This window comes from Siphateles boraxobius, unplaced genomic scaffold (genome assembly GCF_051911475.1).
Source record: "Siphateles boraxobius isolate OS27281-9 unplaced genomic scaffold, OSU_SipBor_1 10, whole genome shotgun sequence".
Lineage (NCBI taxonomy): Eukaryota > Metazoa > Chordata > Actinopteri > Cypriniformes > Leuciscidae > Siphateles > Siphateles boraxobius.
In genome coordinates this window covers 144,755-162,778 of record NW_027508700.1, presented here as the reverse complement: position 1 = coordinate 162,778, position 18,024 = coordinate 144,755, and the positions used below count along the sequence as shown (strand labels likewise).

Here is an 18,024-nt window from a genome sequence, read left to right as displayed (position 1 = left end):
CCCAGAGGAACATGCAAACCTTCTGAATGAAACTCTAGTGTGTTTAAGGGGCTTGTTTTGTTCAGAGACTGAAAATACAACGTTTTATATCCACATTATTGAGTGATGTCTGACGGTCATTCAGAAGGATAATGTCTTCTTCTCTTCTGTTTATTGACCTTCATCAGGCACACAATATCAGTCTGATCCGTTCTGTTTCCATCCGTCCAGATGTTCTGGTATAGTACCGCACTTTCACGATTTACATTAGCTTTATTTAGTGGAAGAACCACTAAATGTGGTGTGTTTCTGTCAGCTGATGAAGGGAACGACACATGTCAAACATGATTTACTAACAGAGAGAACAGGTTGGTCCATGCAAGCTGAAATATCCATTCATGTCATTTCAGAGGACTGATCATATTTCATGCTATAGCAATACTTTTGCGTTATATACTGTATATACTTGTATGATTTGTATGGCATGATTTATAATGTTTGCTGGTAGATTTCTCAAGTCGTCTTTAAGTCTGACTGGTTCGTTGGCCAGAGCAGAGTCTGCTTTCTCTCCAAGGGTTTTCCTTCATTCTGTCTCTGGCTTCATTAGTTAGAGACACTTAATATTCTACAATATTATTGATCTGACTGTATGAGAACTGAACTGAGCAATGACATCACTGTTTTCTGAAAAACTGAACTGACTTCAGCTGAACAACAGATGAAATGCATTATTTTCCAGTTTTCACAGTAAAGCTGCTTTGAAACGATCTGTATTGTATAAAGATCAATATAAATAAAGGCGACTGACTGAAGCCTATCCCAAACTTTTCCATGATCTTGATGTCTGGAGGATCCCGAGACCTCAGAAACCCTGGATCAGGGCTGTCATGTGATCATCTGAAGCTGTGATATTCTCCTGTGGGCGTCGACGTGTTACTGTGTGTCAGTGCTTATGAATATTTATGCAAGAATGCCTGCAGGTCAGACTTCATACCTGACAAACACACACACAAAATAGCACAGAAATCAACACACACACTGGCTTACAGGTGAGAGATCTCGCCTCCAGCTCATTCACATCTCTGACTACGACTCCAAACAATATTGAAGGTAAAACCCGACAAAGATCTGGGGTATGGACAGGATTATATTTACAATTTATTAAATATTGTAAATTGCTTATGACATAATTTCAATAACAGGAATTCAGGAAATACAGGAAACATGTATACAGAGAGCATAAATTGAACTGATTGAGTTATGATATATCATCAGGAGATATTTATTATATCTTTTTCTACAGATCTTTTTTCGTCAGACATTAATTTTCTTGGTTCGTCTGAGAAAAGGAGCTGTTTATTCACCGATGTTTCTTCAGCAAGCAGAGGTACTTTAACTGACAACTAACAACATGAAGTTCATTAGCGAGCATTATTCTGGGGTCAGGAAGATGTTGAAGTTTTAGAAAGAAGATTAATATTTTCACCATGGGAGCATTTATTCGGTTAGAAATACACATTTTATTTCATTATTAACTTAAAATGACTATTTTCTATTTGAATACATCTTAAAAAGACAAATAATGTTCAAAAGCACAGCCTTAATTTATAGAAATAGAAATCTTTTGTTACATCATAAATGTATTTTTTTAACAATTTGATGAGTCCTCGCTAAATAAGACGATTAATACAGTATATGGATTTATAGAAAAAGTGCATATTTCAATATGCTTTAAATGGTCAACCTAACCTTAACCCTATTTCACTTAAATCTGATAAATAATAAATATTCCTGGTCTCCCAGTCAATCATGTAAAAATACTTTGCACCCGGCTTCACAGACCAGGCTTACACTAGTCCAGACTAAAGTGCATGTTTGAGCTGTTTTAACTGAAAGCAGATCTTATAATATGTCAGTACCATTGTTTTGTCTCAAGATGAACACCAGTTATGTGTTTTTTTCCTAAGGCATGGTTATAAAAGATACTTAAATCTCCTGATTGAACTAAGATCTAATCCTGGCTCAATCTAAACCAGTGGTGTCCGCTAAGCACATTCTGTATATAGCCTCAACTTGTAAATCGGGGCTCCAGACTTCGACTAAATGCTATCATTTTGCGACCTTTTTTCGTGCCGTGTGACTAAAAATGTGCACTGTTGCCCCTACAAAATTACACAAAAATCTTTGATTATGCGCTGTCATTTGCGTTGCGTATGAGAAACATCAAATGGCTAACTTGTTTGAAGTGTGCGGAGCATTATCAGCAGCGGTGCTGATCTCGAGCACACAGACTTTATTAAACAGAGCTGCGCCATCCTCTGAGAACCATTTCAATTCAGCATCTCTATTATAAACACACAGATGACTATGTGATTAAACTAGTTTAAAGCCAGATGAAACAGCGTTGATAATCTCAACATATTGACGCAAAAAACAGAAGAAACATGCCAGGAACGAACCAGTTAGAAGACATTTCACTCCACAACTTATGAATTTACAGTAGTAAAACAAACATTTTTGGCAGAAATGTGCCTGTATATATTCATATTAAATGCTGTTATATGAATATAGTCAAATGTCTTGGAGTAATGCAGTAATGTGCTTGTTAAGAAGTTATGGCAGTTTTTTTTCTTTTTTTGCATTTATTTATTTATTTAGCATTTATATTTATACTAAATGTTTGGGCTACTGTTTTTGATAACACATGCAATAGGTTTATAGAGAATCAAAACATTTTATTACTGTGGTGGTGAAGAGTCATGCATTGTTAACTGGGTTAGCACAATCTACAAATGTATGATACTATGGAAGAACAATGGTAAACTTTAATGAGCAAATAAAAAACAGAAGCAAGGGCTGTCCAGTTACAACTCAGTTGCACTGTCAGAATATTTAAATATTTAAAAAAATAGGTTTTCACACTTTTTACAGCTGTAGTTTATTTAAACAAATGTACATTTGCATCCTGACTTAAGCTTTTTTGTTTTACTATGAGACAAAAGCAAACACTTCTTGTTGGCATTGTGGTGATAAAAATGACTCCTAAAATTGTGTGGCAGTTAAATAATGTGATTTTCAGAGAGAAAATTATAAATGTACATATTTCAATATATATTTTCATAATTTTTCTGGAATTGTTGAATTTCTTTTAAACTCTTGTAAATCTGAACCAGAATATCAAGATATTTTATTATTTTGCATATGATGGTGAAAAGTAAAGGTGAAGTAAAAAACATGTTATATGTATAATAAATAGCCCTTCTAGATTATTTTATCCCTTGAGGAAGCCCTCGGACACAAAAAGGTTGGAGACCCCTGATCTAAACCCTGTCTGTGAAACCGGTCCTAGTCTCTCATTTAACTCACGAAAGCAATGATAATTTATTATACAAACTTTAGTGAACTGCTGTGCAGAACATATAATGACAGTAAAAAATGTTGACTGAATATCTGCTGGTGTCATTCTAGATATAAACACCATGAAATAACATGATGACGCCAACAACGAGAAAAAAACTGCTCAGAAACGATGCTCTAATCCTGTTTGTTCTCTTCTGTGGTGAGAGACACACACACACACACACACACACACACACACACACACACACACACACACACACACACACACACACACACACACACACACACACACACACACACACACACACACACACAAACACACTCCATGAACCCACTGGCCTCGTGTCTGGCGTGTCTCACACACTCAAGCTCGTGTTCTTCTCCTCTCAGCTCTTCAGGAGCTTCACACGCGCCACAGAAACTCAGTCACACACACACACACACACACACACACACACACACACACACACACACACACACACACACACACACACACACACACACACACACACACACACACACACACACACACACACACACACACACTCACTCACTCACTCACTCACTCACTCACTCACTCACTCACTCACTCTCTCGCTCCATAAACCCACTGGCCTCGTGTCTGGCGTGTCTCACACACTCAAGCTCGTGTTCTTCTCCTCTCAGCTCTTCATCAGCGCCCTCTGCTGGCGGGTTTGTTAGTGCGCTCTGATATTCTATTCACCAGCAACAGTTTCAACTCTTTCAGCTGGTTCTTCAGCTGGTTCTTCATCTGGTTCTTCTTCTGGTTCTTCTTCTGGTTCTTCATCTGGTTCTTCATCTGGTTCTTCTTCTGGTTCTTCTTCTGGTTCTTCTTCTGGTTCTTCAGCTGGTTCTTCAGCTGGTTCTTCATCTGGTTCTTCTTCTGGTTCTTCTTCTGGTTCTTCAGCTGGTTCTTCAGCTGGTTCTTCAGCTGGTTCTTCATCTGGTTCATTTGGTTATTCTGCTGGTTCTTCAGCTGGTTCTTCAGCTGGTTCTTCATCTGGTTCTTCAGTTGGTTCTTCTGCTGGTTCTTCTGCTGGTTCTTCTGCTGGTTCTTCAGCTGGTTCTTCGTCTGGTTCTTCATCTGGTTCTTCTTCTGGTTCTTCTTCTGGTTCTTCAGCTGGTTCTTCAGCTGGTTCTTCAGCTGGTTCATTTGGTTATTCTGCTGGTTCTTCAGCTGGTTCTTCAGCTGGTTCTTCATCTGGTTCTTCAGTTGGTTCTTCTGCTGGTTCTTCAGCTGGTTCTTCATCTGGTTCTTCAGTTGGTTCTTCAGCTGGTTCTTCATCTGGTTCTTCAGTTGGTTCTTCTGCTGGTTCTTCAGCTGGTTCTTCATTTGGTTCTTCTGTTGGTTCTTCTGCTGGTTCTTCTGCTGGTTCTTCATCTGGTTATTCTGCTGGTTCTTCATCTGGTTCTTCATCTGGTTCTTCATCTGGTTCTTGAGCTGGTTCTTCAGTGGGTTCTTCATAGCTGGTTTTTCATCTGGTTCTCCATCTGGTTCTTCAGCTGGTTCTTCTGCTGGTTCTTCTGCTGGTTCTTCTGCTGGTTCTGCTGCTGGTTCTTCTGCTAGTTCTTCTGCTGGTTCTTCAGCTGGTTCTTCATCTGGTTCTTCATCTGGTTCTTCATCTGGTTCTTCATCTGGTTCTTCAGCTGGTTCTTCAGCTGGTTCTTTATCTGGTTCTTCTGCTGGTTCTTCTGCTGGTTCTTCAGCTGGTTCTTCATCTGGTTCTTCTGCTGGTTCTTCTGCTGATTCTTCATCTGGTTCCTCTGCTGGTTCTTCTGCTGGTTCTTCAGCTGGTTCTTCATCTGGTTCTTCTGCTGGTTCTTCTGCTGATTCTTCATCTGGTTCCTCTGCTGGTTCTTCATCTGGTTCTTCAGCTGGTTCTTCGTCTGGTTCTTCGTCTGGTTCTTCAGCTGGTTCTTCAGCTGGTTCTTCAGTTGGTTCTTTTGCTGGTTCTTCAGCTGGTTCTTCAGCTGGTTCTTCAGCTGGTTCTTCAGCTGGTTCTTCAGTTGGTTCTTCATCTGGTTCTTCTGCTGGTTCTTCAGCTGGTTCTTCATCTGGTTCTTCATCTGGTTCTTCAGCGGGTTCTTCAGCTGGTTCTTCTTCTGGCTCTTCTGCTGGTTCTTCTGCTGGTTCTTCTGCTGGTTCTTCAGCTGGTTCTTCAGCTGGTTCTTCTTCTGGCTCTTCTGCTGGTTCTTCAGCTGGTTCTTCTTCTGGTTCTTCAGCTGGTTCTTCATCTGGTTCTTCAGCTGGTTCTTCTGCTGGTTCTTCAGCTGGTTCTTCATCTGGTTCTTCTGCTGGTTCTTCAGCTGATTCTTCAGCTGATTCTTCATCTGGTTCTTCTGCTGGTTCTTCAGTGGGTTCTTCAGCTGGTTCTTTTTCTGGTTCTTCTTCTGGTTCTTCATCTGGTTCTTCTTATGGTTCTTCTTCTGGTTCTTCAGCTGGTTCTTCAGCTGGTTCTTCATCTGGTTCTTCTTCTGGTTCTTCTTCTGGTTCTTCAGCTGGTTCTTCAGCTGGTTCTTCAGCTGGTTCTTCATCTGGTTCATTTGGTTATTCTGCTGGTTCTTCAGCTGGTTCTTCAGCTGGTTCTTCAGCTGGTTCATTTGGTTCTTCTGCTGGTTCTTCAGCTGGTTCTTCAGCTGGTTCTTCAGCTGGTTCTTCAGTTGGTTCTTCTGCTGGTTCTTCAGCTGGTTCTTCATCTGGTTCTTCAGTTGGTTCTTCAGCTGGTTCTTCAGCTGGTTCTTCAGTTGGTTCTTCTGCTGGTTCTTCAGCTGGTTCTTTATCTGGTTCTTCAGCTGGTTCTTCTGCTGGTTCTTCTGCTGGTTCTTCTGCTGGTTCTTCATCTGGTTCTTCTGCTGGTTCTTCAGCTGGTTCTTCTGTTGGTTCTTCATCTAGTTCTTCATCTGGATCTTCTGCTGGTTCTTCATCTGGTTCTTCATCTGGTTCTTCATCTGGTTCTTGAGCTGGTTCTTCATCTGGTTCTTCATAGCTGGTTTTTCATCTGCTTCTTCAGCTGGTTCTTCTGCTGGTTCTTCTGCTGGTTCTTCTGCTGGTTCTTCTGCTAGTTCTTCTGCTGGTTCTTCAGCTGGTTCTTCATCTGGTTCTTCATCTGGTTCTTCAGCTGGTTCTTCAGCTGGTTCTTCATCTGGTTCTTCTGCTGGTTCTTCTGCTGGTTCTTCAGCTGGTTCTTCATCTGGTTCTTCTGCTGGTTCTTCTGCTGATTCTTCATCTGGTTCCTCTGCTGGTTCTTCATCTGGTTCTTCAGCTGGTTCTTCGTCTGGTTCTTCAGCTGGTTCTTCAGTTGGTTCTTTTGCTGGTTCTTCAGCTGGTTCTTCAGTTGGTTCTTTTGCTGGCTCTTCAGCTGGTTCTTCTGCTGGTTCTTCATCTGGTTCTTCTGCTGGTTCTTCAGCTGGTTCTTCATCTGGTTCTTCATCTGGTTATTCATCTGGTTCTTCAGCGGGTTCTTCAGCTGGTTCTTCTTCTGGCTCTTCTGCTGGTTCTTCTTCTGGCTCTTCTGCTGGTTCTTCTGCTGGTTCTTCTGCTGGTTCTTCAGCTGGTTCTTCAGCTGGTTCTTCTTCTGGCTCTTCTGCTGGTTCTTCAGCTGGTACTTCATCTGGTTCTTCTGCTGGTTCTTCAGCTGATTCTTCAGCTGATTCTTCATCTGGTTCTTCTGCTGGTTCTTCAGTGGGTTCTTCAGCTGGTTCTTTTTCTGGTTCTTCTTCTGGTTCTTCATCTGGTTCTTCTTATGGTTCTTCTTCTGGTTCTTCAGCTGGTTCTTCAGCTGGTTCTTCAGCTGGTACTTCATCTGGTTCTTCTTCTGGTTCTTCTTCTGGTTCTTCAGCTGGTTCTTCAGCTGGTTCTTCAGCTGGTTCTTCATCTGGTTCATTTGGTTATTCTGCTGGTTCTTCAGCTGGTTCTTCAGCTGGTTCATTTGGTTCTTCTGCTGGTTCTTCAGCTGGTTCTTCAGCTGGTTCTTCAGCTGGTTCTTCAGTTGGTTCTTCTGCTGGTTCTTCAGCTGGTTCTTCAGCTGGTTCTTCAGTTGGTTCTTCAGCTGGTTCTTCAGCTGGTTCTTCAGTTGGTTCTTCTGCTGGTTCTTCAGCTGGTTCTTTATCTTGTTCTTCAGCTGGTTCTTCTGCTGGTTCTTCTGCTGGTTCTTCTGCTGGTTCTTCATCTGGTTCTTCTGCTGGTTCTTCAGCTGGTTCTTCTGTTGGTTCTTCATCTAGTTCTTCATCTGGTTCTTCTGCTGGTTCTTCATCTGGTTCTTCATCTGGTTCTTCATCTGGTTCTTCATCTGGTTCTTCATCTGGTTCTTGAGCTGGTTCTTCATAGCTGGTTTTTCATCTGGTTCTTCAGCTGGTTCTTCTGCTGGTTCTTCTGCTGGTTCTTCTGCTGGTTCTTCTGCTAGTTCTTCTGCTGGTTCTTCAGCTGGTTCTTCATCTGGTTCTTCATCTGGTTCTTCAGCTGGTTCTTCAACTGGTTCTTCAGCTGGTTCTTCAGCTGGTTCTTCATCTGGTTCTTCTGCTGGTTCTTCTGCTGGTTCTTCAGCTGGTTCTTCATCTGGTTCTTCTGCTGGTTCTTCTGCTGATTCTTCATCTGGTTCCTCTGCTGGTTCTTCATCTGGTTCTTCAGCTGGTTCTTCGTCTGGTTCTTCAGCTGGTTCTTCAGTTGGTTCTTTTGCTGGTTCTTCAGCTGGTTCTTCAGCTGGTTCTTCAGTTGGTTCTTTTGCTGGTTCTTCAGCTGGTTCTTCTGCTGGTTCTTCATCTGGTTCTTCTGCTGGTTCTTCAGCTGGTTCTTCATCTGGTTCTTCATCTGGTTATTCATCTGGTTCTTCAGCGGGTTCTTCAGCTGGTTCTTCTTCTGGCTCTTCTGCTGGTTCTTCTTCTGGCTCTTCTGCTGGTTCTTCTGCTGGTTCTTCTGCTGGTTCTTCAGCTGGTTCTTCAGCTGGTTCTTCTTCTGGTTCTTCAGCTGGTTCTTCATCTGGTTCTTCAGCTGGTTCTTCTGCTGGTTCTTCAGCTGGTTCTTCATCTGGTTCTTCTGCTGGTTCTTCAGCTGATTCTTCAGCTGATTCTTCATCTGGTTCTTCTGCTGGTTCTTCAGTGGGTTCTTCAGCTGGTTCTTCATCTGGTTCTTCTGCTGGTTCTTCAGCTGATTCTTCAGCTGATTCTTCATCTGGTTCTTCTGCTGGTTCTTCAGTGGGTTCTTCAGCTGGTTCTTCTTCTGGCTCTTCTGCTGGTTCTTCTTCTGGTTCTTCCGCTGATTCTTCATCTGGTCCTCTGCTGGTTCTTCTGCTGATTCTTCAGCTGGTTCTTCAACAGTTATTCAACTGTTGCCAGTGTCAAACCATATAAGTGAACTAGTCATATTCAGTACAGCAGGATTTGAGTGAGATGATGTTAAACGAGGAAGTTAAAAGTACTGATTTACTGATCTGCTAACAAAGTGCACAAAGAACATACTCAAATGTTGCTTATTTTGAATTAAGAAACATCCTGGCTCTGTCAGCTCTTACAGGAATAATTTACCCAAAATGAAAATGTCTATGCACCAGAATTCATGCCGTTAGATTAAATACAGCATGACTACTCATTGGAATATTTTGTAATGCTGCTTATCTCTTCATTGTTTGTAAAGAATAAAAATAAATAATGTGGCATGGTTATATGGAAGATGCTCTTCAGTTCTCAGCATTAATGAACAGGCATAAATGAAGAACCATGAGCAGTATACGAGGCTTTATACCAGCGACAGAATAAGATGAACGAAACCTTGTTTCTGCTGCAATAAATAAAGAAATGAATGATTGATTTGATCTTTTCCTCAGGCTGCTGTACTTCAGTGCTGCATGGACAGGTGAGCAGAGCAAATACATAATAACAATAATGATAATAATGATAAAGAAACGCCTGAATCACAGAACTGTGGAAACTTCTGCATGATGCTGGAAAACTGTCAAAAGATTGAGGCACTTTTGCACAACATTTATGTGAAGTGAAGAAAAGTAATGCGACTAATCAATAGTTTTTATTTATCATTTATCTTCTGTTAACTAAATTCAGATTTAAGGCCGTTTGTAGGTCGGTTGTTCCAGAAGTCGCCACAGTTCTTCTATTGAATTATTATTAAACATAATATAATTTAATATAACTTTTCCCACATCTTTATATATAATTTTCATTATTAACTCATGCATTTACATAGAATATTTGATTTAGTGTTTTACATGAATGACTCGTATCTTTTCATTTATTCCTTCTGATCATAAACTGCACTGGATGATACGGCATCATTCCAATATCCAAATGTGTTTTATCTTTAGAACATCACAATTCATTTCAACAGTAAGTTTTTTTTTTATATATTCATCTCAATATCGAAGCAACAGCATAATTGTGTTGTGCCTGAAGAGAATAATCTGATCTGAACACTCTGTTTCCTAGCAGAATATGAGCCTCTCCTAGACAGGACTGTGAATGTGTCGATGCAAACCTGTGTTTCGGCAGAGGAGAACCACACGACCTCAGCGGTGAGATCATTCATCACTAAAACACCTCATAAACACTTCATTCATCACTAGAACACCTCACTAACACTGGGTTCATGTTAATGAAGCAGATCAGCAACTGTCAGTGATAGCAAAGATTGAGACTCTGAGTCAGTGATAGTAACCCTGGGTTTATAATAAATAATAATAATGCGTTACATTTATATAGCGCTTTTCTGGATACTCAAAGCGCTTCACATATGTAAGCGGGAATCTCCTCAACCACCACCAATGTGCAGCTCCACCTGATGATGCGACGGCAGCCATAGTGCGCCAGAACACACACCACACACACACACACACACACACACACACACACACACACACACACACACACACACACACACACACACACACACACACACACACACACACACACACACCAGCTTACTGGTGGAGAGGAGACCGTGATGAAGCCAATCATTATATGGGGATGATTAGGAGGCCATGATGGACAGAGGTCAAGGGGCAAATTTGGCTCAACCCTACTTAGCTTCAGTGGGCAACCAGTCTTGGGCTACAGGGTGAACTGGCTGCTGCTGGCGATAGTAACGCTGGTTTTCCCTGTCTCAGGTGATCAGTATTAGCAGAGATTAAGTGATAGTATAATGATGTTTTTTCTTCTTTAGGTGATCAGAGCCGCGGGCCGCATGAGCACTCAGGCGCTGTGTGTCGTGACGGATGACAGAAACATCTCCAGTGTTAAACTACAGCGACTGCACACACAGCTCACACACATCATCCAGTCAGCGCTGAGCTTCTCCAGAGAGCTGGTTAGTAACACACACACACACACACACACACACACATGTTTGTTTTTGTGATTTGTGAGGACATTCCATAGGCGTAATGGTTTTTATACTGGACAAACTGTATATTCTATCCCCCTACACTGGCCCTATCCCTAACCCTACCCATATCACACACACACACACACACACACACACACACACACACACACACACACACACACACACACACACACACACACACACACACACACACACACACACACACACACACACACACACACACACACACACACACACACACACACAGCCTCTGAATCACTGCTCTTCTCCTCTTCTTCTTCTCCAGAACCCGCAGACTGACGTCAGTGTGACTGATCTCTTCGCCTCTCTGGACGATCTCACGGACACAAGCGTCCTCAATCTGGCGTTTGTGGAGAACTGGCTCTATCTGAAGTTTCTGCCGGTTCTGCCATATTTGACTGAGGAGATCGTGACACGACTGAGCCAGATGAGCTTCACCTGTCAATCCTTCCAGCTGATGTACATGACATTTCACACCACACACACACACACACACACACACACACACACACACACACACACACACACACACACACACACACACACACACTGGCTGCAGATTGGAATATTTAAGATCTTTGAATGGCACTTTTGAATGGCAGTGTATGATGATCTCCACATTAATCTGAAGCAGCACAACTGTTTTCAACATTCATAATAATCATAAATGTTTCAAATCAGCATAATAAATGACATTTTACAATACATTCACATAGAAAACAGCTATAAATTACAGCTTTAAATTATATTTTTATTTAACATTATCACTGTTTTTACTGTATTTTTGATCAAATAAATGCAGCCATGGTGAGTAGAAAAGACTTCTTTCAGAAACATTAAAAAATCTTAATCATTCCAAACTTTTGACCTGCAGTGTATACTCATAACTCGTAATACAGTGAGTGCTTATACAGTCATGTGTTTTTCTTTCTCTCTGAATGCACAGAGTTAAAGTCCTGAGCAGGGAGGAATCGCTGATCACAGACAGTCAGCAGAAACTGATCTACACTCATCTCATTCACTCGTACCTGTCCAGGACAGACACCGCAGGTACTCACACATTAACACACAAGTGTGTTGGAGGGGTTTATGGAGGATTGCATGTCACTGTGCCAAATGTTCAATTTCAGATCCAGGTTGCTTTTCAAAGATCACCAGAATCAATGAATGGCTGCAGAGGAATTTTGGGATCTTCTCTAAATATGCGACTGGCAGTCAACTGCAAACGCTCTACAGCCATTTCCCTGTGAGTGAGCTGAGTCCTGCAAATAACTGCAAATAACAGCTGTGATGCTCATGGGCTTTGGCTAATGACTCTTGTACTTTGCAGCTGGATTTGTTAAGGTCACTGAGTCCGTCTGAAGTGGCGAAGTTTGCTGTGACTTCTGGAGCGCTGAACAGCGTCAATCTGACCAACATCATATTTGACCATCTAGAGGAAGGTGATGCTTTCCAGAATACTGATGCGTTTTTCTGGACACTAATTCAATCTCAGGTAAAAATCATCTCACTAAAGTCCTAATTGGACAGAACGCCATAATTCTGTTGATCGAACTTAAGTTGAGTTTAATCCACAATATTGCAATACTCCTCTTGTTTATTCAGGGGCAGAACAAAACATCAAGGTCATACTTAAATAATATATAATCAAAAAATTAAGAAGGAAACTTTTTAATGCAGCAAAGAAACTAACTAAATGTACACAATTATGATAATTGCAGGATAACATATATATGAACTTACACAGCCACAGGCAACAAGCTATACTAGCAACCTGGCAGGACAGGCAAAACTAATGCACATGTGCACTGCCTCCGGTACGGTGTCTTGTAGTGTCCATACAGTACGCAAACATGATCATTCACCAGAATGATCTACAAAACTAATAAGAGACAATAAAAAATATCAAAGAAATTGTGTGATCATTCACATTGCAGGGTGTAAAAAGTAAGTGAACCCTGAAATTTTGTAACTTATAGATTTACTTTTATCAGCAATATCCTTCACCAAACATTTTCTGTAGCTGCTAACAAAACTTTTGACCAATTTTGGACCATCTTTCCCCACAAATCTGTTTGTTTATCAACACTTCTGGGTTGTCCTGATAGTACAGCCCTCTTTAAACCTCACTAAAGCTTGTAGTCATGAACTGCTGTCCTGACATTCTCCTGTAAAATGTCTTGATACACTTTTGAATTCATTGTTCCTTTAATAACTGAAAGGTGTTCAGTCCCTGAGGCAGTGAAGCAATGTAAAACCATGATGCTCCTTCCATCATGCTTCCTTTGATCACATTTACCAAAGGTAACAACAATTCTGACCATGACTGTAGCATGTTTTGCTCGAATGGTCATCGCTAGACCAATTGGTAAATTATGTCTATGTAATGCTTTGAAAAAAACTAAATTCTTCTGATAACTTTGTTATCAGGGTCTAGGTATGATGCACGCCAAGTTGTGTGAGCATGTTCAGCTTTGGATCAATTAAAGTACAAGTTAGCTAAAGTTTATAGGTAATCATAAAAATAATTTTGATTCTATCACACACTGCTGCGGAGTTATTAGAACATTTGTTTTAAACAAAGAAATTAATACAGATTCTCAGCTATAATGCATCATGTCTTCAACACAAACTATAATGCATGTCTGGTTGCTCTCCGCATGTCCTTAACATGTTTTTTAGAGGTTGAATTCAAATAAAATATTGGCATGTTGTCAGTAAAATTTCTATATACAACAATTTTTGTCGGAAATATAATGATCAGTTCTATATTTAAAAAGTGGAACTGGCCATTAACAGGTTAACTTATATCATCGCAAAGCTTTGACCAATCAAAATTATTTTGATAACCTTTGGTCATGAGGGTCTGGGGATGTTACACGCCATGGTTTGAGGGAATCTGACCGCCTAGGATGAGTTTGAAAAAGTATTTTTTAAAACAATTTCGATTTCTGGATAAACTTTAAAGATTATCAGAAAAATAAGATTTACTCTTGAACATGTTTAAAGCAAGGACTCCAAAGAAACAGGCATTTTCATTCTATCACATTGCAGCCTTACTAGTTAAAACAAATATAGCACCCTCTATTAGTGGAATTTTACAAAACTCTCTGTCTGTCTATGTGTCAAGTTTCGTTAAGCTTGGACATTGTGCTTGTTCAGATGAGAACCATTTTTGCGAGCTGTCCAATATCTGCTAATTAAATAACTGCTGGAGTTCTTTTGCTGTTATCTTTAGATTCTTTCAGGATTTCCTCTTGTAATCTTGGAGAGATCTCTGCATCATTGTGTCTTAACTAAGAATCAAAGTGAATAAATATACTGTTAAGGAAATTACTTTTTGAGATGGAAATATTGCTTGTTTGCATCGCAGGTATGTTCTCAACACTGAGGCGGCAAGCTTGAAGAAGTGTTACTCTGCGTGGCAAAAAAACAAAAACAATAAAAAAAGAGTCCCCAAAAGTCTTTCAGGATGCAGCGTCTGACGGAAATGTCCCTTTCTGTTTGTTTGTCATTTCCTCTAGGCCTTGGACATCGATCCTCTGGTGAGGGACATCATGATGAGTCGAGCCTTCGACATCATCAGCCTTCATTTTGAAGGCTTTGGAACCCACGACTGGGTTTCCTGGTTCACTGTGAAACTGACTCCTCTCTTGCCCAGCTTGACTGCAGAGATGCTACAGGCAACAACATCACACGCAGACTGCAACGCATACCACGTCATGTACGTAGCGCTCCCCAAATGCTCCACAGCTCTGTAAAGTGGGCCTCGTGGCACTGTCACTGAAAGCGCGAGGGCATTTCTCGAGCTGGTTTATTGCGAGTGGTGGCCAAACCACGTTAAAGAGGCATCACCCTTACCTTCCTTTTGATTTGATCTTTCCAATATAGCGTTGGGGCTCTGAACAGCGTCTTTGACCAGATTGATTCGCCGAGACAACTCACCCCGGTCCTGGTGGGCTACCTGAAGCAGAGCCACGCAAACGGTAGGTCCAGTGGAGCCCTTTGCTCGGTCTCGTGTGCTAGAAGACAGTGCTGCTCTGTGTCTGTCAACATCTGTCTCTCCTAACGAGTCTTTCCTGCGCGCTGTCATTTCAGGGTCGAGCTGTGGGTCCAACACCGCCAGCCTCAGCGCTTGGCTTGAGCAAAGCTTTGGCAAGTTCTCCATCTACGTGGATTTCGAAGACCTGCGCGTGCTCAACGAGGGCTTTGTCAGCGTGAGTGGCCCGCCGGCTATGCAGCCGTTCCCGTGACTGTTTTTTGTGCAAGCATGTTGTTTCTACAAACGTTGTTGTTGATTTTGTCCCCTGCAGTTTGATGAGCTGGACATTCTGAGCGCTTCTCAGGTCGCTCAACTGACACTGACATCCGGCGCGCTGAACAACGCAGGCCTGATCAACTTGGTCTTTGACCGCCTGGACGGCGACAACGCTTTCCGGGACATTGACGAGTTCTTGACAGTTCTCAGCAGGCCATCGCAGGTGTGTTCTCGTTACTGAGGTGGCATGCTTGTAGAAGTGTTATTCTCTGCGTGACAGAAAAAACAAAAACAACAACTATAAAAAAAAAGAGCCCCAAAGGCTTTCGGGACGCAGCGTCTGACGGAAATGTCCCTTTCTGTTTGTTTGTCATTTCCTCTAGGCCTTGGACATCGATCCTCTGGTGAGGGACATCATGATGAGTCGAGCCTTCGACATCATCAGCCTTCATTTTGAAGGCTTTGGAACCCACGACTGGGTTTCCTGGTTCACTGTGAAACTGACTCCTCTCTTGCCCAGCTTGACTGCAGAGATGCTACAGGCAACAACATCACACGCAGACTGCAACGCATACCACGTCATGTACGTAGCGCTCCCCAAATGCTCCACAGCTCTGTAAAGCGGGCCTCGTGGCACTGTCACTGAAAGCGCGAGGGCATTTCTCGAGCTGGTTTATTGCGAGTGGTTGCCAAACCACGTTAAAGAGGCATCACCCTTACCTTCCTTTTGATTTGATCTTTCCAATATAGCGTTGGGGCTCTGAGCAGCGTCTTTGACCAGATTGATTCGCCGAGACAACTCACCCCGGTCCTGGTGGGCTACCTGAAGCAGAGCCACGCAAACGGTAGGTCCAGTGGAGCCCTTTGCTCGGTCTCGTGTGCTAGAAGACAGTGCTGCTCTGTGTCTGTCAACATCTGTCTCTCCTAACGAGTTTTTCCTGCACGCTGTCATTTCAGGGTCGAGCTGTGGGTCCAACACCGCCAGCCTCAGCGCTTGGCTTGAGCAAAGCTTTGGCAAGTTCTCCATCTACGTGGATTTCGAAGACCTGCGCGGGCTCAACGAGGGCTTTGTCAGCGTGAGTGGACCGCCGGCTATGCAGCCGTTCCCGTGACTGTTTTTTGTGCAAGCATGTTGTTTCTACAAACGTTGTTGTTGATTTTGTCCCCTGCAGTTTGATGAGCTGGACATTCTGAGCGCTTCTCAGGTCGCTCAACTGACACTGACATCCGGCGCGCTGAACAACGCAGGCCTGATCAACTTGGTCTTTGACCGCCTGGACGGCGACAACGCTTTCCGGGACATTGACGAGTTCTTGACAGTTCTCAGCAGGGCATCGCAGGTGTGTTCTCGTTACTGAGGTGGCATGCTTGTAGAAGTGTTATTCTCTGCGTGACAGAAAAAACAAAAACAACAACAATAAAAAAAAGAGCCCCAAAGGCTTTCGGGTCGCAGCGTCTGACGGAAATGTCCCTTTCTGTTTGTTTGTCATTTCCTCTAGGCCTTGGACATCGATCCTCTGGTGAGGGACATCATGATGAGTCGAGCCTTCGACATCATCAGCCTTCATTTTGAAGGCTTTGGAACCCACGACTGGGTTTCCTGGTTCACTGTGAAACTGACTCCTCTCCTGCCCAGCTTGACTGCAGAGATGCTACAGGCAACAACATCACACGCAGACTGCAACGCATACCACGTCATGTACGTAGCGCTCCCCAAATGCTCCACAGCTCTGTAAAGCGGGCCTCGTGGCATTGTCACTGAAAGCGCGAGGGCATTTCTCGAGCTGGTTTATTGCGAGTGGTGGCCAAACCACGTTAAAGAGGCATCACCCTTACCTTCCTTTTGATTTGATCTTTCCAATATAGCGTTGGGGCTCTGAGCAGCGTCTTTGACCAGATTGATTCGCCGAGACAACTCACCCCGGTCCTGGTGGGCTACCTGAAGCAGAGCCACGCAAACGGTAGGTCCAGTGGAGCCCTTTGCTCGGTCTCGTGTGCTAGAAGACAGTGCTGCTCTGTGTCTGTCAACATCTGTCTCTCCTAACGAGTCTTTCCTGCGCGCTGTCATTTCAGGGTCGAGCTGTGGGTCCAACACCGCCAGCCTCAGCGCTTGGCTTGAGCAAAGCTTTGGCAAGTTCTCCATCTACGTGGATTTCGAAGACCTGCGCGTGCTCAACGAGGGCTTTGTCAGCGTGAGTGGCCCGCCGGCTATGCAGCCGTTCCCGTGACTGTTTTTTGTGCAAGCATGTTGTTTCTACAAACGTTGTTTTTGATTTTGTCTCCTGTAGTTTGATGAGCTGGACATTCTGAGCGCTTCTCAGGTCGCTCAACTGACACTGACATCCGGCGCGCTGAACAACGCAGGCCTGATCAACTTGGTCTTTGACCGCCTGGACGGCGACAACGCTTTCCGGGACATTGACGAGTTCTTGACAGTTCTCAGCAGGGCATCGCAGGTGTGTTCTCGTTACTGAGGTGGCATGCTTGTAGAAGTGTTATTCTCTGCGTGACAGAAAAAACAAAAACAACAACTATAAAAAAAAAGAGCCCCAAAGGCTTTCGGGACGCAGCGTCTGACGGAAATGTCCCTTTCTGTTTGTTTGTCATTTCCTCTAGGCCTTGGACATCGATCCTCTGGTGAGGGACATCATGATGAGTCGAGCCTTCGACATCATCAGCCTTCATTTTGAAGGCTTTGGAACCCACGACTGGGTTTCCTGGTTCACTGTGAAACTGACTCCTCTCTTGCCCAGCTTGACTGCAGAGATGCTACAGGCAACAACATCACACGCAGACTGCAACGCATACCACGTCATGTACGTAGCGCTCCCCAAATGCTCCACAGCTCTGTAAAGCGGGCCTCGTGGCACTGTCACTGAAAGCGCGAGGGCATTTCTCGAGCTGGTTTATTGCGAGTGGTTGCCAAACCACGTTAAAGAGGCATCACCCTTACCTTCCTTTTGATTTGATCTTTCCAATATAGCGTTGGGGCTCTGAGCAGCGTCTTTGACCAGATTGATTCGCCGAGACAACT

The 18,024-nt window shown here is 43.0% G+C and overlaps 1 protein-coding gene across 1 annotated transcript; it reads left to right on the top strand.

Annotated features, from left to right (window-relative positions):
• The first annotated feature begins 1,282 nt into the window (after positions 1-1,282).
• LOC143746228 (uncharacterized) lies at positions 1,283-14,182 on the top strand. The gene is made up of 10 exons (XM_077237994.1): positions 1,283-1,366; positions 3,448-3,538; positions 9,180-9,208; positions 9,675-9,696; positions 9,796-9,881; positions 10,529-10,672; positions 10,998-11,191; positions 11,679-11,782; positions 11,863-11,978; positions 12,063-14,182. Exons 2-10 carry the CDS (start codon positions 3,469-3,471, stop codon positions 12,252-12,254), a joined length of 957 nt encoding a protein of 318 aa, XP_077094109.1. The 5' UTR covers positions 1,283-1,366; positions 3,448-3,468; the 3' UTR covers positions 12,255-14,182.
• Positions 14,183-18,024: the final 3,842 nt, after the last annotated feature.

Coding starts and splice junctions, on each gene's coding strand:
- LOC143746228 (XM_077237994.1), top strand. CDS start 3,469: ATGATGACGCCAACAACGAGAAAAAAACTGCTCAGAAACGATGCTCTA. Junction 3,539..9,179: donor CCTGTTTGTTCTCTTCTGTG/GTGAGAGACACA, acceptor TCTTTTCCTCAG/GCTGCTGTACTTCAGTGCTG. Junction 9,882..10,528: donor AGAACCACACGACCTCAGCG/GTGAGATCATTC, acceptor TTTCTTCTTTAG/GTGATCAGAGCCGCGGGCCG.